At 48.8% G+C, this 27,088-nt stretch overlaps 1 protein-coding gene across 2 annotated transcripts in view; it reads left to right on the top strand.

Moving 5' to 3' along the window:
* LOC139226842 (sodium-coupled monocarboxylate transporter 1-like) overlaps positions 1-21,022 on the top strand; it is a 152,386-nt gene extending 131,364 nt beyond the window's left edge. For both annotated transcript variants that reach the window (XM_070857910.1, XM_070857911.1), the window contains exons 14-17: positions 3,200-3,402; positions 5,525-5,628; positions 19,251-19,351; positions 20,880-21,022. In XM_070857910.1, the coding sequence (XP_070714011.1) occupies positions 3,200-3,402; positions 5,525-5,628; positions 19,251-19,351; positions 20,880-20,981 (510 nt within the window). In that variant the 3' untranslated portion in view covers positions 20,982-21,022. The remainder of the gene's footprint in view (positions 1-3,199; positions 3,403-5,524; positions 5,629-19,250; positions 19,352-20,879) is intronic.
* Positions 21,023-27,088: the final 6,066 nt, after the last annotated feature.

The raw sequence follows: 27,088 nt of genomic DNA, 5'->3' as shown, positions 1-27,088 counted from the left end.
AGCGCCCACCTCTGGATGCGGGACGATGCATTGGTATTGATACGTTTGTTTTCCGAAAACAATGAAATGAGTGGCTTGTGATCTGTTTCCAGTTCAAACCGAAGACCAAACAGGTACTGATGCATCTTTTTAACCCCATACACACAGGCTAATACTTCTTTTTCTACCATGCTGTAGGCTCTTTCCGCCTTTGACAAATTACCTGACTCATCAGCTTGTTGGAGCACGCAACCAACTCCATATGACAAAGCACACTTACACGGATCACAATGTACCTGCAGCTTGTTACAGCAAAGCAGATTAATAGCTTTCTCAAAATCTCTGTCTTGAGACGCACCCCAAACCCAGTTGTCGCCTTTTCTTAGCAGCATGTGCAGTGGCTCTAATAAGGTGCTCAATCTCGGTCGGAAATTACCGAAGTAGCTGAGTAGACCAAGGAACGAACACAGCTCCGTCACATTCTGAGGCTTGGGTGCATTTTTGATGGCCTTGATTTTCGAGTCCGTAGGCCTGATGCCCCAGGAATTCAACTTCCGGTGCCATGAAGATGCGCTTCGAACGTTTCAGTCTGAGTCCCACGTTGTCCAGACAATGTAGAACCTCTTCCAGGTTGTTCAGATGTTCGGCGGTGTCACGACCTGTGACCAGGATGTCATCTTGGAACACGAAAGTTCTAGGGACGGACTCCAGTAGACTTTCCATGTTCCTCTGAAATATGGCTGCAGCCAAGCGAATTCCGAAAGGACACCTGTTGTAGATAAACAGTCCTTTATGAGTGTTGATGCACGTAAGTTTCTTTGATGTCTCGACCAGCTCCTGTGTCATGTAGGCCGACGTCAGATCCAGTTTAGTGAATGACTTCCCCTCGGCAAACAGGTCATCAGCCTTCGCTAATGGATATTGATCCTGTTTCGAAACTCGATTGATCGTAACCTTGTAGTCTCCACAAATCCTGACAGTGCCATCATTCTTCAACACAGGAACAAGGGGGCTGGCCCATTCGTTAAATTCGACCGATGATATGACCCCTTCATGCTGGAGTCTGTCCAGTTCGATTTCGACCTTCTCCCTCATCATGTATGGAACCGTCTGAGCTTTATGATGGACGGGTCTTGCATCTGAGTCCACATGGATCTGCACCTTGGCTCCTGCGAATTTGCCAATGCCTGGTTGAAACAGCGAGGGGAACTTGATCAGCACTTGAGCACATAGAGTATCATCCTCCGATGACCACGCTTTGATATCGTTCCAATTTCATTTGATTTTTTTCTAGCCAATTCCTGCCAAACAGCGTTGGACCATTGCCTGGAACAATCCATAACGGTAAATCATGAACCGCACCATCATACGACACCTTAACTACTGCACTGCCAATCACCGTTATGAGTTCTTTAATGTACATACGCAACTTGGCATTGACTGGACTCAGCTTAGGCCTCACAGCCTTAGTATCCCACAACTTGTCGAATGTTCTCTGGCTCATTATTGATTGACTCGCACCTGTGTCCAATTCCATCGGTACCCGCTCACCATTAAGTTCCACATTAATCATTATCGGTCGACTCTTTATTAGGAACGAATACAGTCCATACACTTACTCCTCTGGTATCTCAGATTGTATATCCGGATCCGTGCTATACTGGTCGTCATTCTCCATGTGGTGTGTCGCAGCACGCTTACTCAGTTGCGGACACATGCGCTGGAGATGCCCCCATCTCAAACAGCCTTTACAAATGTACTGTTTAAACCGACACTGATGAGGCCGGTGATTGCCCCCATAACGCCAACACGGTGAAATCGGATTCATTCCCATGACGGACTTTGAGCAGCCACAGGTTTCGCATACGCAGTCGAGTAGGCCCTGCCATATGCAGCTCTGCCAAACGGCGTTACAATCTTGTTTACAGTACTTGCCGAGTTCTGGTTTTCCGATATCTGCTTTAAGTGCTTGTCCGTTGTTATACATGCCTGAGCAATTGTGATGGCCTTGCTCAAGTCCAGCGTTTCCGCCGGCAGTAGCTTACACCGGATCACCTCGTGGTTGATGCCAATTACAAAGAAGTCCCGCAGCATGTCTCCCAACGCATTTTCGAACTTACATGGTCCAGTTAGACGTCTTAGGTCGGCAACGAATTCCGACACATCCTGGCCCTCAGAACGAACGTGCTTGTAGAATCGATATCGTGAGATGATGATGCCTTCTTCTGGTTTGAGATAGTCATGTACCAGAGCACACAATTCCTCATAGTCCTTGTCCGTTGGACTTGCAGGCAAGAGAAGATTCTTTGAGTCCATAGCTTTTCGGACTGCAAACCGTGAGGAAGACCGCCCTGCACCTAACTGCATCAGTAGGTTTCTCCATTTTGTTTGCCACGAAGTCCAGTCAAGCTACAAAATCTGTCCAGTCCTCTCCCTCCACGAATCTCTCCAGAATTCCAATTGTGCTCATTTTTGCATGCGAAGGTTCTTAAGTTATCTCGTCGCCAAATGACCCAGTGCATGTTGATAAAAACACAATGCAGAAATTCCTGGACTGGAAGTTGGCATAAATCTCATTTCCATGTGTGGTGGTCTTCAACTATGTGGCAATAGCTAGATCTAAAGGGATATGTCCATTTAGGTTGGAATTTTACATTCCGATCAAGAGAGGCTGTATGTGGATCTTCCGTCCACCAAGGGGTCATGCCGGGAGGAGTTCTCTGCATCATTGGAAAATTCTGACCTCTATATCCTTAAAAAGCCTCAGTGGAACACACACCAGTTGAGATCTGTGTGAGTTCGCTTGAAGCCTTCTGCCAGCCCTCAACCTTTATTAGAATAAGGTCATTGATTCTGGAGGGGATTGATTACCTTGTCAATTTGAATTGGTTCCTGTGGGAGCCGAAGACTGGATTAAACAAAAGAAAATTCATTTGCCAATTTGGACCTTTAGAAAAGTGGATCAACTTGAGCCGGGGCAGATGTTGCTAATGCCCCCTTACAGGTGCTTTCCGCCAGCCTCAACTATGCAAATAATTCTGTCCTAAGATTTAGGACGAGATCTGTAGTCTTGAGCATGGAAGGTGGCGGTTCCATTCTACCGCACTTCTGGCAGCCATGTGGGACTCCAGAAATTTCCAAACCATAGCTTCACTTGTGTTTGCTATAAAATGAATCCTGCAAATAATAATCATTTTCTTATTTTCTTCATCTGTGCCAGGGTGCATTTGTTGGGATGTTTGTCGGATTGGCACTTTCCATATGGGTAGGGATTGCTGCACAAATCTACCCACCCGCTGATAAATTTACAAGATTACTCGCAACATCAACATCAGGCTGTCTGCAGTCGAATTCCACCACCTCAATCCCTGTAAATGTAACATCCCTGCTAACCACCATAACATCTGCAAGGCAGGAAGAAAAGTAAGTAATTAACTCAATGTTCAATTGAGATATTGTATTTTTTTTACCTTTAATTCTGCAATTGCCCATGTGTATAATAGCCACCTAACTCTGGATAGTTTTTCCTGGTGGCATCTGCAAAGATTTTATCAGTGCTCGACAACTGGAGCTACGGGGAAATTTAACTTTAATGATAAAATTTCTCGAATCTGAATTATTTATCCCCTATACAGCGCATATTCACCAGAACTATACCAGGGCTTAAAGAGTTAAATTATGAGTACAGGTTGCATAAAATTGGTATATATTCCTTCGAGGTTAGAAGTTGAGGGGTGATCTAATCGAGGTCTTTAAAATGATAAAGGAATTTGATAGAATAGATACAGAGAAACTATTTTGTTTGGTGTAGGGAAATCAAGACAAGGGGCATAACCTTAAAATTGGAATTTAGCCACTTAGGAGTGAGATCAGGAAGCACTTTTTCACACAAAGGGTAGTGGAAATCTGGAATTCTCTCCACCAAAAGGTTGTGGATGATGGGTCAATTGAAATTTTCAAGACCAAAATCGCTACCTTTTTGTTCGGCACGGGTATCAAGGGATATGAAGCAAAAGCGGGTTAATGGAGTTGAGGTACAAAATAGCAATGATCTATTGAATGGTGAAACACTCAAGGGGCTGAAAGGCTTCCTCCTGTTCTAATGATTATTTGGGTGGAAATGGAATTTTAGAAATGTAACAAATTATTAGGCGACAAATCTGGTCAGTTTTTAGACCAATTCAGACCAGGTTTCAAAACCGTTTTGTCTGTATGAAACATTTTTGTCTTATTTTTTGGTTTTCTATTGATAACTACAACATAGACATGGTTAATGCTGGTTCTGATACCTGTTTCTGAAAGATACAGGATTACACGTTTCAGTTGGCAGGCCGAAGACAATTAATAGGTTAGAGGTCGACTAGTCTTATATTGACTGGAGTTTAGAAGAATGAGAGGGGATCTCATAGAAACATATAAAATTCTGACGGGATTGGACAGGTTAGATGCAAGAAGAATGTTCCTGATGTTGGGGAAGTCGAGAACCAGGGGTCACAGTCTAAGGATAAGGGGTAAGCCATTTAGGATTAAGATGAGGAGAAACTTCTTCACTCAGAGAGTTGTTAACCTGTGGAATTCCCTACCGCAGAGAGTTGTTGATGCCAGTTCATTGGATATATTCAAGAGGGAGTTAGATATGGCCCTTACGGCTAAAAGGATCAAGGGGTATGGAGAGAAAGCAGGAATGGGGTACTGAAGTTGCATGATCAGCCATGATCTTATTGAATGGTGGTGCGGGCTCGAAGGGCCAAATGGCCTAATCCTGCACCTATTTTCCAGGTTTCTAATATGCATTTGTGTTTTGGTTTGTGCCAAATAAAAGGGGAGATTAATATGTCAATATTGATTAAATATTGAGTTACCGGTATCAATTCGTTGACAATTGAATTATTACAGTACTAATTCAACCTTAAAAAGTATTTGAATGGTTATGAGAAATACACTGCACACAATTTAAACTTTTCACACCTGGCAGAAACTGAGTGGGTGGGCAGTTAAAATCGGCTGGGTGACTTACCCGCCGATGTCCGCTTGGTTCTCGCCATTTTCAATTTTAACCTGCTTTTCTGAGCAGATGGCAAAGCTGGAGGGGTTCTGTTTTAAATATGCAGATCAGAGTTTGATGACGTCTTTGAGCCCCATCTGTTATTTTAACCAGTGGCCTGAACGAGTAAGCCATTGTGGCTTTCCTGGCATGTGAAGACAGCAGGATGAGAACCCAAGGCCATAAGTGCAATAAAATCACGCAGGCTTCTTCACACTGCTGAGGGTGGGGAGGGTGGGGTTGGGGGATGGTGTGGAGAGGGGTTGTGGCGCTTGGCATCACCCTCCCCAAATTCCACTCCCAGTTAAAATCAGGGCTTTTATGTGGAATGATGACATAGATTGTGAACTAGTAAATGACAGTTTTACATAACGTACAAAACAAAATCCATTAGTCTAATTAAAAATCAATGCTGAGATTATACCTAAAGTAATCTTGTATGAGATGCTACTTAGTCACTGGAATAGAATTACTGGACTTGTTTTTTTTAATGTATTTCAGGTCCAGCATAGTAGAAAATTTCTACTCCTTGTCATATCTTTATTACAGTCCAGTTGCTTGCCTGAGCACCGTTTTAGTAGGATTAATAGTCAGTATGTTCACTGGTAAGTAAAATTAAAGTGTAAATTGTGACAAGTCAGGACAGTAGTCTCTGGTAGCATGTCATCAGCATGAAGCAGCTTCAACAACAACAACAACAACTTGTATTAATATAGCGCCTTTAATGTAAGAGGAAAGAGAGGTAGAGAAGTTTAGGGAGGGAATTACAGAGCTTGGGGCCTAGGCAGCTGAAGGCACGGCCACCGATGGTTGAGCGATTATAGTCAGGGATGCTCAAGAGGCCAGAATTTGAGAAGCACAGACATCTCAGGGGGTTGTGGGGCTGAAGGAGATTACAGAGATAGGGAGGGGCGAGGCCATGGAGGGATTTGTAAACAAGGATGAGAATTTTCACAACAACTTTTATTTTATATAGAAACTTTAATGCAGCAAAATGTCACTATTCGCAGTCAGAACTGAATAGAAATTATAAAATGTAGTTAAAGGTGCTGTTGAAGAGGTAGGCTTTAAGGATGCTTTTGAAAGTAGCTAGGATGTGACAACACAAAATGGTTTAGGGAAAGGTTGGGAATGATACACACCTAGGATCAATACTGATCACTTTTGTCCTTGGTATATATAGATGATATGGACTTGGCTATAGGAAATTCAATCTTGAAATTTACTGATGACACAAAGGTAAGTTTGGCAAACAGCAAGGAGGATTATGAAAGATTTCAGGAAGACATAAACAGCTTAGAAGCTCCCCCGCTCTTTACTAAGGAAACTCTCAGATATGGCAGGGACCTGATGTAACTGGGTCTTAGCCAGAGTGACGGCAGGTGATTGGCGGTATCCCTGTGGAATTCAGACAACACCTTTCATCCAATTGCACCAATAAACAAAAATGCATTTTATAACTCAATGGAACGAAATAAAGCCCAGGACTAATTTTGAATTAGTCGCTAAAACTCCTTCAGAGACAAGTTGAGACTACAAACTCACTGCAAGTTTAATTAAAAAGTTCTATGTAAACAATCTTCCAATCGATTCGATTGTGTCAATTCCAAGTCATGCTGCCAATGGCGTTATTTTATATATTTAAAGCATTTGTTATCGTTAGTACATCTGGAAAGTTTACACAGATTTATGGAAACCGAACTCACAAACCGCGAGTATCTCACTTTTCATGTTGCAGTGACAGAGCAGCAACTGAGGTTTCGGGTGTGAATAACTTGTTGATTTACAAGCTGCAGATAATGCCGTAAGTTTCTATTTCGTCGTAATTGCTTCTATCTGGTTCAGTTTCAGTTTCTATTCTCGCTCTAGACATTTCCGAGTCTGATGCTGCAGACATCGCTGCAAACTGCAGAGGGCGTCTGACAGTGCACAGTGTTAATATTCTTGATTTATTTTTGCAAACTTGAAAGGGGAGGTTATAGCAATGTCTCATTAATGTAGCGAATGGCAGATTCGATTTGCCCCGCCTCTGTTTTTGGTTATGACTCCCTTGCTGCATTGGAGACAATTACCTGCCTCCTGACAATACAAGGGACAGGATCAGGCTAGGGGTCAGGTGCAGTGGACATTTGGCCTCGAAGCCAGGCCGGATTGAATCCATTGGCGAGCCGAATACGACATTTGCCTGCCACTGGGTTAGCAGAATGGGCAGACAAGTGGCAGATGCATTTTAACGTAAATACATTTTGGTAATACATCTCGGCTTGCGCTGCCTGGGCTAGCTGACTGACAGGCAACAGCAAGGGCACTGGCGGACTGGCAGTGTTGGTAGCATGAACCTGCTATCCTCTCTCAGGATGAAAGCATTCCTGTTCCCACCCCTGGCACTCTGCATGGCAACAGTCTTAGCTTCCACTATAGCACTCTGACCTTTGACGGAAGCTATTTGTGCTGCAATGCAAGCTGTGACATCGGCCATCAAATGCTGCATCATGGTGGGCTCCATAGATGGAGGTGACCACCTATTCCATGTTGGAAAGTCCTGTGCCAAGTTGGTGCTGGATTCCTCCACTCTCCTTGACATTAAGCATATGCTTTCTGGCAGGCTTCCAATGCCCCAAGCATTTAGTTGTGCACATCTTTCAGCCTTTTTCTGTAGCATGGCTCATCGAAGTTCTCATCTGACTCCTCTGCAGCAGAACTAGTGTGCGACTTCGCCCTCAGGCGAGCTTTCACCTGTGCTATCCTTTTTCCCCACCTTGGCTCCTATGGACTTGAGTCCATTGTCTCACCAAGTGCCGATACCTCCTCTAACCTAGCATCTAAAATATGCAGTGTCGGTATTTGAGCTGGAGGCTGCATCTGTAAGATCGAATGACTGTGTCTATTCATCGTCACTTTTTTCTTCCTCTTCCTCCATTGACTTGAGCTTCAGCTTGAACAAGCTTGAGCACAGAGCTTGGAGACAGAGCTGGGAGATTCATAAACAGAGTCATTCTCAGCATTACTGATGAAGGAGGAGGAGAAGGAGCTGCCTGCTACTACTGCTACAGAGGTGCCTGGAGAGAGGGAGAGGAGGAGGACAAAAGACAACAAAAGGAAGCATTCAATCGCTACCTCCCTTAATTGTTGACTTTGATTGATCTCCATTTTGGGAGAGGGAGAGAGGGGAGAAAAAGTTGCCATTACAGAAAACACATCACCTGTTTGGAAGGAGGGAGAGCCAATTCAACATCGACAGGTGGGTGTTTTTGGTGCACTCTCCATAAAAGACTTTTATTTGTAGGTAGGGGGAGGAAAGAAGAAGAAAGAGGCCGGAACATAGTGGGGTTGTGTGTGTGAGAGTGTGTGGCTCTTGCTAATAACTAGACCACACACACCACTAAAACACCCCTCCTCCATTGCCTGGCCCGGGACAGCTGGAGTTGCCTGGGTGAAATCTCTGTTTATTATCACATCGTAAAGTCCAGGTGGAGGAACTGTGCCTGGCGGTTCCACTTGTCCCAGGTGAAGACATCTTCTCCCCCCGCCAGAAGAACATTGAAATAGACTTTTGTGTTACCACAAAACATTGAAATAGACTTTTGTGTGAGTGCACCCCTGCACGCACCCACCCACCATCATGAGTGGCAACCCCGCCCCTCCGGCCTCCCTCCTTACCCCCCCCCATCTCATTCTCTCTGTGCCTCTCTCCCTCTCTGAGAAGCACTTAATTACTTTCTTTAATTAACTTTGGAGGAGAGGAGAGAAGGCCCGTCTGCCATTACCATAAAAAAGGGAAGAGGTGTGTCTTCATTTAAGAACATCCTCTGCTCATAAACCAAGGCCAACATCGGGCCTGAGACTTGGGGTGAGTGTAGCCCTTAAAGAAACAACCTCCTGCTATGACGACTCCATCTTCGCTGGTGGTGGGACCAGCAAGGACATACGCAGGTGTGGTAGCCACAGCCACAGCTGCGCCCACTGCTCCTGGCCCATCACCTTTCAAATTCATAACAAAGAAACATGGGGTCAAGAGCTACACTCACCCCAACATGACAATTGAGGCTTGTGTAAAAGCCATGGCTGGGGTTGTCGGCCCCTCGGCCATTGTTGCCACCTCCAAGATGTATGGGAAGGCTGTGTTCTTCCTCGAGTCGGGGCGGGCGGTGTCCCTGGCCCTTAATAAAGGGCTCACAATGGGCGGAACCTTCCTGCTGGTGGATCCACTTGAGGCCACCACACAGAGGTTGGTCATCTCAAATGTCCCGCCCTTTGTCCCCGGTGAGCTCTTCCTCCCCATCCATGTCAGCTGGGGGAGATGAGGTTGGGGTTAACGCCCATCCCGCTCGGCTTCAGGGAGACCAGCCTCCATCACATCTCCTTCTGGCACCAGCTTTTCATTCAGCTGGCACAGGAGGAGAACACAGGGATTGCTTCTTATGTGCACCACGAGGGGACTGACTAACGCGTCTTCTGGACGTCGGATGATGTGCGGTGCCACGCCTGTAAGGAGGTGGGGCACGTCCACAAAAACTGACCCAGCTCCAAGGCTGCTAAGATACCTAATGCAACCCCCGTTCCCATCCGCGCATCGGAAGCAGTAGATGTGAGCGCAACATTGGAGGTCAATACCATCATGACCTCTGGCAGGGGGGAGGGTGAGTGTCCGAGTGGAAGGAAGGCGCGGAGGAAACAAAAACATCTCAAGGCGAGTCCCCTCGAAAACTCAAACGGCCCCATAACCACGCTTGTCCCAACACCAAAATGGCTACCGTCAGCACGAGGGATCTCGTGCCTGAGCCTGTGACCGTACCCGCTCCTTCGGAGAATTTATCACCCATGGTCAGGCTTGGGCCCGGGAAGGAAAAACAAAAGGCGGGAGCAGAGGTGGAGGCCTCAGCAGATATGGCGGTGTCCCTACCTCCATGTCCCTCCAGACTAAAAAGGAGGTGCGCTCCTTGGAAGCGGAGGAGGACCGAGAGGAGGGAGGTCCCTCTGTGCAAGAGGAGTTGGCGACACTCCCAACCCCCTCCCCCCCCCCCCCCACCGTTACCAACACGTGCTGTCGGTGGGAGTCGCACGTCCCTTGAGAGGATGAGACAGCTATGCCTGTGCATCCCAGGGATAGGGAACAAGCCCTGTCTGTGGCGGTGACAGCTGTTATCACCATACCACAACTGTTAATCGTCACCGGGTCGGGCATCCTGGGAGCTGAGGCAGGCGAGACCGATGAGGCTGAGCCTGCCCAGTCACACCCCGACATGTCCCAGAAACTGCTCGATCTGGTTGAAGATTTCACTAAAAACACTCCGCCCACTTGATCGGAGAGGCTTAGGGGGAAGGCTCCCTATCTTCGTCTCTGAAATTGGTGCCTGGTGTGTTGGAGGAACTGGGAATGTTTTTCTCCCTGATTTCTCCATATACCCCGGCGCCTGAGGCAGATGAGATCCCAACCCGCCGCTGCCTCCTGGCCTGGCACCCCTGGAGGAGCCCAGGAGGTGGGATCACGACAGAGGCAGGGCCGAATGGTGTGGTTGAGCCGTTCGCTGCACCCTGTGTAGTCTACGGATCGGCCACTGGTGATGGTCTCTCGCCGGAGGATGGCGGCTCAGTGGTGGGCACTGGGAACGAATTGGACTCCATCACCAGTGAGGTGGTGGATGCCCTCGTGCCCTCTACCGAGTGTCCCCTCAATCCCGTTGTGGAACTCCGGGAATTTTTTGGCGGAATGCAATGGGGTCATCGCGAGAAGATCTAGCTGGCCCGTGACAAATGGTCAGAGCCGGCACTGCTCATCAGTCCGTCCATGCCGCTGTCAAAACCATGGGCGAGGTCCAAAAAGATGGTAGCGAGCTGCACCGGCTCAAGATGTTCCTCACTGGGCTGCTGAGGCAGTGGAAGATATTGCGTGACTCCACTCCCTCCCCACAATAGATAGATAGAGGTTGCACTGTGCTCTTGTCATATAGATAACCATAGCCAGCCTCAACATCAATGGCAACAGAGAGGCGCGCCACAGATTTAATAACTTCTCGATCCTAAAGAAGGGGAAGTATGCGGTGTGTTTTCTGATGGAAACCTATACTGTTCCAGGAGATGAGATGTGATTCCTGGAATGGCAAGGAGAGATCCGCATGAGCCATCTCCCCACCACTTCTTATCGAGTGGCTATCTTGCTGGCCCCACATTTTCAGTAGAGATCTTGGGGGCCAGGCCACTTGCTCCATGTCACTGCTCGCCTGGGGGACGTACCGCTCCATCTAGTGAACGTGTACGGCCCCCAGTGTGCTTCTTTGAATAAGTGTCTGTTCTTTTAGGCTCCACCGACGTCGGCAAGTGCATTATCCTTGGGGGAGGGGGGGGGGAGGAATTTTAATTGCATCCTCGAGGCGAGGGATTGTGCTAGTACCCCGCTCAGCGTGGCGATGATGGAAAAGTTGAGGGGCCTGGTCGGGTCCTTCGACTTAATGGATGTCTGGCGAAATCTCCATCCCGACTCCAGCGCCTTCACTTGGATGGGGTCTGGAGGAGGAAAGTCCAGAATCGACCGTCTTGATATTTCCCGGGTGTACATCTCCTGCGTTCCAGTGGCATCCATGCGGCCGGTGCCATGCTCGGACCACCACCTGGTGTGGGCGGAGCGGGGTAGGAGGGGTTCGCATACTGGCATTTTAACAACCTGCTGCTGGAGGACGAGCGGTTTTGGGATTCATTCCGTCGGTTCTGGGCCGGCTGGAGAAGGAAGCTGGGGAGCTTCCCCTCCTTGAGGCTATGGTGGGACGTGGGCAAGGCTCACATCCGTCTGTTCTGTCAGGAGTACGCAAATGGGTCGACCTGGAGTCCCGTCTCGGTCAAGTCGTCGAAGACCCGGCTCTGCAGACGATGTACGAAGAGAAGAAGGGCGCGCTGAAGGACCTGCAGCTCGTCAGGTCCCATGGTGCGTGCGTGAGGTCGCGCATCCGGTTCCTCCGGACCTGGACCGCGGCTCCCCCTTCTTCTACTCGCTGGAAAAAAGACACGGACTCCGTAAGCAGTTCTTGGGGCTGCTGGCTGATGATGGATCTCTGGTCTCGGATTCGGAGGGTATCAGTGCCGGGGCCCGGGCCTATTACAGATCTCTGTTCTCTCCGGATCCATCCAGTGAGGAAGCGCGCAGAGTTTTGTGGGAGGACCTGTCGGAGGTAGCCGAACAGCTTGATGCTCCGCTGAGCTTGGCGGAGATGATTGGTGCCCTCGGCCAGCTCTTGAGGGGAAAGTCCCCGGGGCTGGATGGGCTGACCGTGGTTTTCCACAGGGCATTCTGGGATGTACTGGGGGGTGACTACGCACGGGTCCTGGGAGAAAGTCTGGCGACCGGGGAGATGCCCCTCTCTTGGCGCAGAGCAGTCATCATCCTGCTGCCCAAGAAAGACGATCTCCGCCTGTTAAGAACTGGCGCCCAGTCTCCCTCCTCATCACAGACTACAAGATATTTGCCAGGGCTATGTCTACTTGCCTTGGCACCGTGCTGCCCCACATAATCTACCCCGACCAATCTACACGGTCCCGGGCAGACTATCCACGACAGCATCCATCTGGTCTGGGACCTGGTCCACCATTCCCAGAGGGCTGGTCTGTCGGTCGCCTTCCTTTCCCTGGATCAGAAGGCGGCATTTGAGACGGTCGATCATGAATACCTCTTTGGGACTCTGTACGCTTTCGGGTTCGGGATGCATTTTCTGCCCACATCCGACTTCTGCACGCCGTCTCCCAGATGGTATGTGCTGGCGACGTATTTCTTCCACCAGCTGCATGGCCTCAATTATGACATGCACCTCCTGTTTGTAAACCTGGAGGGTGTCCGTGCCTCCTTGGGGGAGCGGCCTGTCTTTTAGCAAGAACTTGGAACTTGGGCTTGGAACAAGATCGCCTGCAGATGCTATTCTCCCCCATCAGGAGTGTGGCGGCTGTCCTTCAGGAACCTCTGCTCAGGAATCCGCACCGCCATGACCACGGGTTCATGTGGCTGATGGAGGGCAGGGCTGTGTCTGGCACAGTGACCAGAGTCAGGGACCTGCTTGATGGCGGAGGAGCGGGTTAGATGGTGCCAGAGGAGCTGGTGCAGCGTCTGTCCTGAGCTGGCATCCGGGGCCGAAGCCATTGTGTCACTAAAAGTAGCACTGGACCCTGACTCCACGAGGTGTGTCGAGGGGGCTCAAGCATGTGGGGCGATCCCGTCCGAACTAACCCCCGTCCGGATGGAATTCCTCATCGGTGCCAGGCCCAGAAACCTCCCTCGGGAGCCAACACCTCACAACTTTAGTCGCCTCAGGGAAATCCCTTCTGTGCCTTTCCGTTCTGTACAGAGGTGATTCCTGTATGGGCTGCCCTCCACTTTGTCATCCTCATCTGCCATCCGGACATGCCTTGGCGCACCATCTTCCCATCTGGAGGAGGCAGGGGTCCCCAATGGAGGCCTCTATATGCGGGAGTCCTCCCTTTATGTATTGGGAACTTGGCCTGGAGGGTGTTGCACTGTCATTGTAACCCATGTATAAACTGACCTAAGTTGTACACCGTGAGAACACTGACCACTAGGTGGTGAACTTGTGGGAGATACTCCTAACCTGGACTTTCAGGTATAAAGGGGGAAGCTCCACCCACCTTCTTCACTTCAGTGCTGGCTAATAAAGGTTACTGGTCACAGAGTGACCTTCTCTCAAGTATGGGCCTCGTGTGCATTTGTACTGTATAGTAAGGACATATTATTGGCGACGAGAAACTGGGATTTAAACCACGCGAGCATGGCCACTAGCAGCACAGACGAGAGGTACTGTTGGTGATGTTTGGGATGATTTTATTGAGAGACTATAGTCACTAAGGAATGGCTGGGACAGGATTCGGCCGACAAACGCAGGGCTCATCTCCTGACGGTTTGTGGATCCAGGACGTACTCCCTGATGAAGGACCTTCTAGCGCCAGAGAAGCCGGCGGACAAGACTTTTGAAGAGCTCAGTAAGTTGATCGGGGAACACTTTAAACCGGCGAGCAGCATGCACATGGCGAGACACCGGTTTTACACGCACCGGTGGTCAGAAGGGCAAAGCGTTCCAGACTTCGTGGCAGATCTCCAGCGACTGGCGAGCCTATGTAAGTTCCCAGATGCATGCAGAGCGGAGATGCTGCGAGACTTTTTTATTGAGGGCATCGGGCACGCTGGGGTTTTCAGGAAACTGATTGAGACCAAAGACTTGACCCTGGAAACGACGGCTTTGATGGCCCAGACATTTATCTCAGGGGAGGAAGAGACCAGAATGATGTTTGACAAAAATCTTGGTTTAAATGCAGCAAATGGACAGGGAGTCAACATTGTTAATGTGGCACACAGTTCTCCAGGCATACAGAGGCAATCGGACATGCCCGAGCATGTAGTCGAACCCAAAGGGGGAATTCAACAGAGACAATGGCTAGCTGAACGGCGATTCATGCCATCGCAAGGGACAATGTGGCCAGTAATGGGGCCATCAATACCTGTCAATGGTGCGCTTAAGGACAGTTACAGAGACAGTCAGAGACGATCGACTGGTAATGGACCTTTTATTTCCAACAACGGCTCATGTTGGAGGTGTGGAGGCAAACACACAGCCAGAGCTTGCAGGTATCAGCAATATACCTGCAGAAACTGCAACGTCAGCGGTCACGTGGCGTGTATGTGCAGGAAGCCTGCAGCCAGGTTGATGTACGAGGAGGACGGGCCCGATGTAAGCCCTACGAGTCCAAATGAACACTGGGGGAAATCGCTGGAAGCTGAAGTTCAGCGAGTTCATGTGGAGCACATATACAGTTCACACACCAGGACGCCACCGATAATGATGAAAGTGCTCTTCAATGGCATACCAGTATCAATGGAGCTAGACACGGGGGCCAGCCAGTCCCTGATGAGTATCAAACAGTTCGACAAGTTGTGGGCATCCTAGGCCAGGAGGCCAAAATTAATGCCAATTGACGCACAGCTACGGACATGTACAAAGGGATCATTCTGGTGCTAGGCAGCGCCACCGTAGTCATGACCCACAAAGATTCGGAGAACAGGTTGCCACTCTGGATTGTCCCGGGGGACAGTCCCACACTGCTGGGGAGGAGTTGGCTTGCTGTCATGAACTGGAAATGGGGCAATGTCAATGCAAGTTCTTCTGTGGAGCGAATATCATGCTCACAGGTTCTGGACAAATTTGACTCACGATTTCAACCCGGCATTGGCACTTTTATGGGGACCAAGGTAGTGACTCACATAAACCCGGAAGCCAGGCCAGTACACCTCAAGGCCAGCGCGTTGCCCTGCATGATGCGGGAAAAGATAGAAGGTGAATTGGACCGCCTGCTGAGGGAAAGCATTACCTCGCCAGTCGAATTCAGTGACTGGGCGAACTCGATTGTGCTGGTGCTCAAGGCGGATGGGTCGGTCAGGATATGTGGCGATTACAAGGTCACCATCAATCGGGTGTCACTCCAAGACCAGTATCCACTACCAAGAGCGGAGGACCTCTTTGCAATGCTATCCAGTGGCAAACTTTTTTCAAAATTGGACCTGACCTCAGCTTACATGACCCAGGAGCTGGCGAGTGAGTCGAAGAAGCTGACCACCATCACGACACACAAGGGGTTGTTTGCGTACAACAGATGTCCGTTCGGGATTCGCTCGGCCGCCGCGATCTTTCAAAGAAACATGGAATGCCTCCTCAAGTCGATTTCAAGGACGGTGGTTTTTCAAGACGACATCCTCATCACAGGTTACGATACTGAAGAACACCTCCACAACCTGGAGGAGGTGCTACGCAGACTGGACCGGGTAGGTCTGCGACTGAAAAAGGCGAAGTGCGTCTTCCTAGCTCCAGAGGTAGAATACCTGGGGATGAGGGTAGCAGCAGACGGGATCAGACCTACTACGTCCAAAACGGAAGCAATCCAAAAAGCACCCAGACCCCATAACACGACGGAGCTGTGTTCATTCCTGGGGCTCCTGAACTATTTTGGTAACTTTCTTCCCAAATTGAGCACCCTGTTAGAGCCGCTACACGTGCTCCTACGCAAAGGTCGCGAATGGGTCTGGGGGGACAGCCAGGAAAGGGCTTTTAATAGAGCACGCAATTTGTTATGTTACAACAATCTGTTAACGCTATATGACCCATGTAAGAAACTTGTTTTAATGTGCAATGCGTCGTCCTATGGGGTCAAGTGTGTGTTGCAGCATGTTAATGCCAACGGTCAGTTACAGCTGATAGCTTATGCCTCCAGAAGTCTGTCCCAGGCAGAAAGGGGCTGGTAGAAAAGGAAGCGCTTGCATGTGTATATGCAGTTAAAAAAATGCACCAGTACCTTTTTAGCAGGAAATTTGAGCTGGAGACAAATCACAAACCCCTAACGTCCCTTTTGGCCGACAACAAGGCCATAAATGCAAATGCGTCAGCCCGCATACAGAGGTGGGCACTCATGTTAGCCGCCTGTGCCTATACAATTCAGCACAGACTGGGCACTGAAAACTGCGCCGATGCACTCAGCAGGCTCCCACTAGCCACCACCGAGGGGGCAACCGAGCATGTTGCTGAGATGGTCATGGCTGTTGAAGCTTTCGAAAGCGAAGGCTCACCCGTGACAGTCCGTCAGATCAAAGTCTGGACAAATAGAGACCCGCTACTGTCTTTAGTCAAGAAAAGTGTCCTGAATGGGGACTGGACAGCCACGTACGGTGCATGCCCTGAGGAATTTAAACCATTTCACAGGCGCAAGGATGAACTCTCGATTCAGGCCGATTGCCTACTATGGGGAAACCAAGTAGTCATGCCCCAGATGGGCAGAGAGGTGTTCATCCGAGAACTCCACAATGAGCACCCAGGCATTGTTATGATGAAGGCAAATGCCAGGTCACACGTTTGGTGGCCAGGGTTAGATGCAGACCTGAAACTTTGTGTTTGCAGGTGCAACACGTGTGCCCAGCTGGGCAATGGGCCCAGGGAAGCCCCCCTTAGCCCCTGGTCCTGGCCCGCCAAACCTTTCATGGGAAAAATATTTATGTTGTAGTATACGCGTACTCCAAATGGATCGAGTGTGACATTCTCAATTCAAGCACATCCTCTGTCACAGTAGAAAGTCTACGGGCAATGTTCGCTGCCCATGGTCTACCGGATGTCTTGGTCAGCAACAATGGCCCGTGCTTTACAAGCATTGAATTCCAGGACTTCATGGCAGGAAATGGTATCAACCATGTCAGAACGGCACCGTTCAAGCCAGCCTCAAACGGCCAGGGGGAACGAGCAGTGCAGATAATCAAACAGGGGATGCTCAGAATCCAAAGAGGTTCCCTACAAAGCCGATTATCACGCCTCCTGTTGGCGAATAGATCCTGACTACACTCGCTCACAGGGGTTCCACCCGCAGAGCTGCTAATGAAAAGGATGCTCAAAACCCGGTTATCCCTTATACACCCCACCATGAAAGAAATTGTTGAGAGCAGGCGTCGGTCACAATGTGACTACCATGACAGGAATGCGAGGGCGCGATGTATTGATGTCAATGACCCTGTCTTTGTCCCCAACTACGCTGCAGGGCCCAACTGGCTCGCAGGCACTGTGATTGCTAAAATGGGGAATAGGATTCTGGCAGTTAAACTTACCAATAGACAAATCTGCCGCAAACACGTGGATCAAACAAAAAGGAGGTTCAGCAACCCCATAGAAGAAGTAGAGGAAGAACACGATGTAGAGTTCACTCCACCACAGGTGACCGAACACCGGAACCAAGTGGAGGAGAGCCCATTCACTGTGGGCAGTCCGGACAGGCCTGAGACACCGCAAACAGCAGACACTCAGGCCAGCGCCCAACAACCGGAGCCCCAACTCAGGCGCTCTACAAGGGAGCGTAAACCACCAGAGAGACTCAACCTGTGATCCCAATAAGACTTTGGGGGGGGGGGAGGTGAAGTCATGTATTCATTGTAACCCATGCATAAACTGACCTAAGTTGTACACCGTGAGAACACCGTGGGAGACACTCCTAACCTGGACTTTTAGGTATAAAAGGGGAAGCTCCACCCACCTTCTTCACTTCAGTGCTGGCTAATAAAGATTACTGGTCACAGAGTGACCTCTTGGGTATGGGCCTCGTGTGCATTTGTACTGTATAGTAAGGACATAATACTTTGTTCCACATTCCCTCTACAGTTTGTCATCGTCCACCCTCCAGGTGCTCGCTGCCAAATCTTCTACACTGAACATAGTCCCAAGCCCCCTGGTTATACCCAAAAAACAGGAACTTGCAGCAGAATTCATCCAATCATGTTTTCTACCTTGCTCCTCCTAACCTACCCAATTAAATCTCACAATATTGGGGGCGAAATTGCTCTGTGTCCCGATTGGGGGTGGTAACCTGCTGGGTCTGGGACTTCCTGCGTCCAGTGTAGAAGTCCCGCCACGGCCACTGAATTGGGCTTACCATTCCTTTAGAGTGGGGCCAGCGGTGCTAATGGGGCAAGAAGTACAGCATTACGCGGATGCTGAGAACAGCACTGACGCACTTCAATGCCCCTCATCTTTGCTTAAAGGGGAGGGCTGCTGCACACTCTGCAAGGCCTCTGATGGCCTCCACTAGACCACCAGAGCAGCGTGGTACCAGGCCTGCAGCCCAGCACCCAAAACGAAGTGCTGGACCACGCGGAAATAGAGGTAGGGAAGCCGACCCGAGAGTCGGCAAAAAAAGGTAAGATAGTGTCGCGAGGTGCTCGCGACCTCCCCTTTAACTTTCGTCCTGCGAGCGGATGTCTGCCATGTCTTTACACCCACTTGAGCCAGCTCCGCGGGTCATGGGGCAATTCCCCCCGTGGGCCGGCAAGGGGTCGGCACCCAGTGCTGAGGGGTTGCTGCGTACGGCGACGCCGTCATTGCCGGTTGCGCTGCTTCGCAGGACGCTACCCGCGGGGCACGGTACTGCCATGGCAGTGCGTTTGCAAACTCTCGGGCAATTTCCTGGGAACCTCACATTCCTTACCCCCCCAGCGACCTCCTACTTGCCTGGTATCTGCTCCTCGACAGGCAGCCAGCCGGGGCCAATATTAATGGGTGGCACAAATATCCTGTTTGTGTGGCTGAGTTTGTATAGTTTGTAAAGATTAAACTTTGGCACAAAGCTATAGATTTCAATCTTTTATTTTCTGAAAATAGTATAATGACCCCCGCGTGGTATTGCATTATTAACACTGATGTCTTTGATACAGGCGGAACTGAGAATCTGGATCCTACTCTAATTGCTCCTATCGTACACACCATTCACAAATTCATCTTCAGAAACAGAGAATCCCTCTCAACATCAGAAACGGTAAGATAATTATATCTCAGTCATAATTATATTGAGAGTGATATCACCTCAGCTCAATTTAATCATTAGTTGATATTTATGAGAAGCTGAGCACTTCTGGTTTTGCTGATCCTTAGCTGAGATTTTGTGCAGAGGTTCTCTATCTGATTGGCAAGAGGCTATTGACCCACACTTTTCATGCATATATCTATTAGCAGCACTTTCCAACAAGGGTCACTGTACAGCAATTAGGAGCAGGCTGATTCTCTCCTTCCCAACCATGAGGTGTTGAGGCTAATCCCCTGGATGCTGTCCTGATTGAGATCTACTAACAGCACAAACTATGGACTGAGTAAAGCAACTTCTAGTATATATGGTGCAATACCACTTCAGGTGGTTAATTTGCCAACTGAACCATCAGGGGAGCTTAATCGTAAATTTTCCTTCAGAATTAGCAGTTATAGGACATAATGTTAATCCTACATTCAACCTTTTTCATATACCACTGGAACTAATCCAGTCGACCATTTCTTTGATAAACCATGGGATGAGCCCAGCTCCCTCTAAGATGTCCAGAGTCCCACAGTGGGACCTTGACGGGTACTGTCAGGTCATGGCGACCTAGGATGCTTCATCACTCCTCAAGCCCACAGACACCTTGAGGAACATAAGAACATAAGAAATAGGAGCTGGAGTAGGCCATTTGGCCTTTCGAGCCTGCTCCGTCATTCAACAAGATCATGGCTGATCTTCTACCTCAACTTCATCTTCTCGCACTATCCCCACATGCCTCCAATTCCATGCAGTCTCATTATAAATATCAGGCCAGTACAAGCACTGAGGCTGTATGTTTCCAGCACTGGCCCTTTTGTTTGAGAATCCCCCTTCCCTTGAAAAATCCCTTTACTTTTCAGTTCACTTCTCACAGGAAAAGGACCTCAGAATGAGTGAACAGCCTTGAATCCTGCTTAGATTCTTCACTATTAACATTCAGTCCTTCCCTTCCCTTTTCAATATCTAAGGGCGCACATTAGAAAGGTGAAAATCCCGTATAAAAGTCGTTCTCATTGTACCTGCTTGCATATTCCCTCTCTCAGAATCTAGATCCAACCCTTCTCTTACTTGACCAGCATATTAGTGAGGGATTCCATCTAGAAAAGTGGGTGGAGAGAGGCTCCTCCACTCATTCCTGACAACAATGTTAAAGCAATAGTCACTTTCAATGCTAAGGTGTCGCAAAGCTTAAGAAGGTCCTGGACCCCTGCATCTGGAGTGGAGCCTTTCCTCCAACACTCTCAAAGGCCCACGATGTTGGCCATTGTGAGTTTTCTTAGCCATCCTCTCTATAGACGGATGCCAAAAGAGTTTTGATGGAGCTGCAAGCAAACCAAAATTTTGACTTGGTTGGAAAATCAGATATTTGTTTGAACCAAATGATGTAATGAATGTGGTATTTAACCTAATATCAATTGCTTCACTAGGAAGTTGAAGGACATATTATTTAGAATTAGCCAAGTTTAATAGTCGTATTTTCTTTCCTTTTTTATAGAATAACAAGTTGCAAAATTCATATCCAGTGCTCAAGAAAAGTCCTGAAAGCAGTGAGAATACAATGCAAGTTTTAAATCCTATAAAATCAACTAGGATGTGAGATTCTGAATATGTGGGTAATTAGCTTTTGATGAAGCACCACTGGATTCGTACAAATTGAGTGAATAAAGCAATCAGATTTTAGAAAGTCAATGGCTATTATTTCTATGTTCATTGTTCTGTAAATGAGTTCTGTTTAGCCTATTCTATTACCAGTGTTTGTGTTTCTACTCTACATATATTGAACATGACAACTTTTGTGTTAAAGGGTAGTCATAGCAAACGGTTCAGGAAGTTAGTTGTGGTGTGGGGAGAAGACTTCCAAGGAGGGATTTTTTTTACCTTTGAATTCCACCCGCCCTAGCTGTTAAAACTGTTCCATTTATAGTACAGGTTGAACCTCCCTTATCCGGGACTCCCTTATCCGGCACCACCCCTTGTCCGGCACCATTCGCGGGTGGTGCATGCGCAGAACTCTGACATGGACAATGTGAAAAAATTAACAATAAACAAGGAAGTTATCTGCTCAAATACACTTAAAGGGAGCTATTCAAAAACATCTTCAAAATAAAGAGCACAAGCAGGTTTTCTTTGGAGTTAATTGAATGAGTAGGAGCGGGAAGTAGGCAGGTAATAACAGAGCTTGTAATTAGAGTATATATTATGGTGTATGGTTGGGTGTATCACTTATCAAGTAAAGCTGAATCTCATGTAAAATGTTATGTGTACTAAAACTAAGGATCAATTATAGTTCTATCTTTCCCTTTGAAAGTCTTTGTTATGCCTGGGAGATGAGAAGATTGTGGCGCAACAAATTGAACAAGAGAATGACTGTCATTCAGAGATCTCTGTGCCGCACTGCCTGCCAGCCCCAGCCAGCCAGGCCCGACACAGACATCCCCGACCCCACGATCCACTGCCCGCCCTCCCCCCCCCCCATGATCTTTCAACCGCACCGCCCACCAGCCCCCAGCCCACCTTCCCCGGTGGTGGATCACGCAGTCGGGGACATCAGTATCGGGGCTGGCTGGCTGTATAGGTTCCCTTAATAACTCGTGGAGAAAAGCTTCTGTGAGATCCAAAAGTGTTTATTTTCCCTTATTTATCAAGTATTTACAGTAAATAAACTGCATATTCAATTGAGACAGAAACAGCTACCTGAATACTTTTGTGAGGACAAAATATTTAAAATGCCACGTTATTAAATGGTTGGGCCCGGCTTCAGTCAGACAACAAATCAAAGATACAGTACAGGTATTTCTCTTTTTATTGAAGGTTTTAGATACAGTACAGGTATTTCTTTTTTTATTGAAGGTTTTATGGTGTGTTTGAAATCAAAGTAAAATGGCTGGGGGCTTGCTGGCAGCTGTAAAAACGGTTTGTATAGCGTTGCTCCCCTTAGAACACGTGACCTCCCCTCGTCCTGCAAAATCCCTTATCCGGCACAGGCCCGGTCACGAGGGTGCCGGGTAAGGGAGATTCAACCTGTAGATGCATATCGCAAGACTGAATGGCTAAAACTCTTACGCTCCATCATCAGGATGTGTAAGAATTCTGCTAGTTGTAATTGCCATTGGAGAAGCTATTGGAGCAAAGAGATAAAAATTATTGCATTGAGAAATAAGTTTACAGCACAGAAGATCAATTGACCTAGAAATCGTATCGGGTCCAAATTAGTATGAATGCAGGCAGCGTGCAATATCCATGCTACCTGCTGATTAAAATGATTTGTGTGTGCAGCCAGCGCTACCCACGATATTCATTGGCTGTGCAATTATTGGTGGGGGGGTGGGGTGGGGTGGGGAGAGTTGTGGGACGATATCGGGAGGCCAGGGCATTACTTAAATGCAGCCAGCACTTCTTAAAGGTGAGATGCATTCTGGCTGCAAAAACTGTACTACAAGTTCTGGAAGAAATGGCTGAAGGAGGCTGTGAGCAAGCAGCAAGATTTTCTGATGCTGCACTGGAGGCCTTAGTACAGGCTGTGGAGAAGAGGAGGGACATCTTTTTTTCCTATGAGGCAGGAAGTCTTCCAGGCATCTACTGAGGAGGCAGAGGGAAGAGATCGCTGAGGATGTTAATGCTAGGAGCATTGCCCCAAGAACAAGGCTGCAAAGCAGGAGAAATGATTTCACTAGAGTTGTTAAGGTAAGAAGACTGCTAAAATATTAGCTCATACTAAGTCCTAACTGTACCGCTCAGCACTGTGAATTTGCATAACCCTGCACTGTCCTGCAATCACTGCACCACACTTCACTAACACACTCGGCACTATTGCAAATTTCACTTACCCATAACTCACATTTCACACACAGACTGTCAGTTATTCTACCATGACAGACGCTGTAAAGTCCTTACACAATACCACAAATCCACACGAGGCACCTTCTATGGACAAGGTCACTCCATGACCTGAATCTTTATACACAGGACCAAGAAGTGATGACCCTGTGTGGGACCTCCCTTTATATACCTGGGTGACCAGGTGAGGAGTGTCTCCCACAAGTTCACCCCCTGTGGTCAAGGTGTGCATTTCTTACGTATATACAGTATTGTAGTGTTGTTACATAAAGGTTACATACATGACATCACCTCCCCCTCAGCATCTTATTGGAATCATAGGTCAAGTCTCTCGGGTGGTCTGCGCTCTCTCGTGGAGCGCCGCAGTTGAGGCTCTGGTTGTTGAGCCTTGGTATGCGTGTCTGTCACCTGTGGTAGTTCCGGCCTGTCTGGGCTGACCGCAGGGACTGTGCATGCTGCTGAATGTTCTTGTTGCTCGTTCACTGGCGGTGGTGTGAATACCATTTCATGATCTTCCTCAGGTTCCACAGTGTCCATGCTGAACCTTTTTTTACTTGGTCCAGTTGCTTGCGGCATATCTGCCCATTGTTAAGTTTAACCACTATGACCCTATTCCCCTCTTTGTCTATAACAGTACCCTCAAGTCATTTGGGCCCCAAAGCGTGATTGAGAACAAATACGGGGTCATCAATTTCCATACGTCTCCCCCTTGAATTTCGGTCATGGTACTCGTTTTGGGACTGGCGCTTGCCCTCAACAATGTCGCACAGGACTGGATGAATGAGGGACAGCCGAGTTTTGAGTGTTCGTTTCATGAGTAGCTCTGCGGGCGGGACCCCCGTGAGCGAGTGCAGACTGGACCTATAGGCCAGCAGGAGCCGCGATAGGCGGCATTGAAGGGAGGGCCATTGAATCCGGAGCATGCCTTGCTTTATAATTTGAACCGCGCGTTCCGCCTGGCCATTGGAGGGCGGCTTGAACGGTGCTGTCCTGGCATGGTTAATGCCATTTCCCAACATGGCATTAACCATGCCAGGACATGGAATTCGTAGCTTGTGAAACATGGGCCATTATCGCTAACGAGGATGTCCGGCAAGCCGTGGGTCACAAAGACCGCGCGCAGGCTCTCCACGGTGGTGGATGTCGTGCACGAATTCAAAATGATGCACTCGATCCATTTCGAGTACGCATCAACCACAAAGAAAAACATTTTTCCCATGAACGGGCCCGCGTAGTCTACGTGAATACGTGACCATGGCCTGTTGGGACAGGGCCACGGGCTGAGCGGGGCCTCCTTGGGGGCATTACCCAGCTGAGCACACGTCGTGCACCTGTGAACACAGTGTTCCAGGTTTGAATCAATTCCCGGCCACCACATATGTGACCGGGCAATGGCCTTCATCAGCACGATGCCTGGGTGCTCGCTGTGGAGTTCCCTGATGAATGCTTCCCTGCCCCTCTGGGGCATGACTACCTGGCTGCCCCATAGTAGGCAGTCGGCTTGGATAGAGAGCTCATCTATCCGACTGTGAAACGGTCTGACCTCCTCAGGGCATGCTCCGTGTGCGGGCGCCCAATCCCCAGTCAGGACACATTTCTTAATCAAGGATAGGAGGGGATCTCTGTTGGTCCAGATTTTGATCTGGCGGGCTGTGATGGGGGAGTCTGCGCTGTCAAAGGCATCAACAGCCATGACCATCTCAGCGGTTTGCTCCGCTGCCCCCTCGGTGGTGGCCAGTGGGAGCCTGCTGAGCGCGTCAACGCAATTTTCAGTGCCCGGCCGGTGCCGGATGGTGGAGTCATACGCAGCGAGCGTGAGAGCCCATCGCTATATGCGGGCTGACGCATTACATAGAAACATAGAAAATAGGTGCAGGAGCAGGCCATTCAGCTCTTCTAGCCTGCACCGCCATTCAATGAGTTCATGGCTGAACATGAAACTTCAGTACCCCATTCCTGCTTTCTCGCCATACCCCTTGATCCCCGAGTAGTAAGGACTTCATCTAACTCCCTTTTGAATATATTTAGTGAATTGGCCTCAACTACTTTCTGTGGTAGAGAATTCCACAGGTTCACCACTCTCTGGGTGAAGAAGTTTCTCCTCATCTCGGTCCTAAATGGCTTACCCCTTATCCTTAGACTGTGACCCCTGGTTCTGGACTTCCCCAACATTGGGAACATTCTTCCTGCATCTAACCTGTCTAAACCCGTCAGAATTTTAAACGTTTCTATGAGGTCCCCTCTCATTCTTCTGAACTCCAGTGAATACAAGCCCAGTTGATCCAGTCTTTCTTGATAGGTCAGTCCCACCATCCCGGGAATCAGTCTGGTGAATCTTCGCTGCACTCCCTCAATAGCAAGAATGTCCTTCAAGTTAGGAGACCAAAACTGTACACAAGTTCCCGAAATTGGCATTGACGGCATTGCTGTCTGACATCAGGGATGTTAACGGCTTGTGGTCTGTTTCTAATTTGAACCTCCTGCCAAAAAGGTACTGATGCACCTTTTTCACCCCATAGACACATGCGAGTGCTTCCTTCTCAACCATCCCATATCCCCGTTCAGCTTGAGATAGCGACCTGGAGGCATAAGCCACAGGTTGTAGTTGGCCCTCAGTGTTACCCTGCTGCAACACGCACCCAACCCCATAGGACGATGCATCACATGTCAGAACCAATTTCTTATGGGGGTTGTACAGGGTCAACAACTTATTCGAACAAAATAGGTTCCGCACCCGATTGAAAGCCCGTTCCTGACAGTCCCCCCAAAACCAATCACAACCCTTACGGAGGAGCACGTGTAGCGGCTCCAACAATGTGCTTAAGTTCGGCAGAAAGTTCCTGAAATAGTTCAAGAGTCCCAGAAATGAACATAACTCCGATGTGTTGCAGGGCCTGGGCGCTCGTTGAATTGCCTCCGTTTTGGATTCGGTGGGCCGAATCTCGTCTGCAGCAACCTTCCTGCCCAGAAACTCGACCTCGGGAGCCAAAAACACACACTTTGACTTCTTGAGTCGCAGGCCTACCCGGTCCAGTCGGCGTAGCACCTCCTCCAGGTTGTGGACGTGCTCCTCGGTGTCACGACCGGTGATGAGGATGTTGTCCTGAAATACAATTGTTCCAGGAATGGATTTGAGCAGGCTTTCCATGTTTCTTTGATCGAATGCCAAACGGACATCTGTTGTAAACAAACAGTCCCTTGTGCGTGGTGATGGTGGTCAGTAATTTAGATTCGTCGGCCAGTTCTTGGGCCATATAGGCTGAAGTGAGGTCCAACTTGGTGAACAGCTTGCCGCCTGCCAGCGTGGCAAAAAGGTCCTCCGCTCTCGGGAACGGGTATTGGTCTTATAGGGACACCCGGTTGATAGTGGCCTTGTAGTCGCCACAGATCCTGACAGAGCCATCCGCTTTTAGGACGGGAACGATGGGGCTCGCCCAGTCGCTGAATTCAACGGGGAGATGATGCCCTCTCTCAGCAACCAGTCTAACTCGCTCTCAGTTTTCTCCCACATCACATACGGCACAGCTCTGGCTTTGTGGTGCACTGGTCTGGCGTCCGGGGTGATGCGTATCACTACTTTGGTACCTTTGAACATCCCAACGCCCGGTTGAAATAGTGACTCAAATTGCTGTCGGACCTGTGAGCATGAACTTCGCTCCACAGATGAAATGGCGTGCACATCCCCCCATTTCCAGTTCATCTCAGCTAACCAGCTCCTTCCCAACAGTGCGGGATCATTGCCTGGGACAATCCAGAGCAGCTGCCGGTTCACTGATCCATTGTGTGTGACCGCCAACTTTGCGCTGCCTAGCACTGGAATGATTTCTTTGGTGTATGTCCGTAATTGCGTCTCAAGGCGTTCTAGTT

Source organism: Pristiophorus japonicus, chromosome 16 (genome assembly GCF_044704955.1).
Source record: "Pristiophorus japonicus isolate sPriJap1 chromosome 16, sPriJap1.hap1, whole genome shotgun sequence".
Lineage (NCBI taxonomy): Eukaryota > Metazoa > Chordata > Chondrichthyes > Pristiophoridae > Pristiophorus > Pristiophorus japonicus.
Note: the sequence above shows the minus strand (reverse complement) of the source record. Positions and strands in the feature narration are given on the sequence as shown.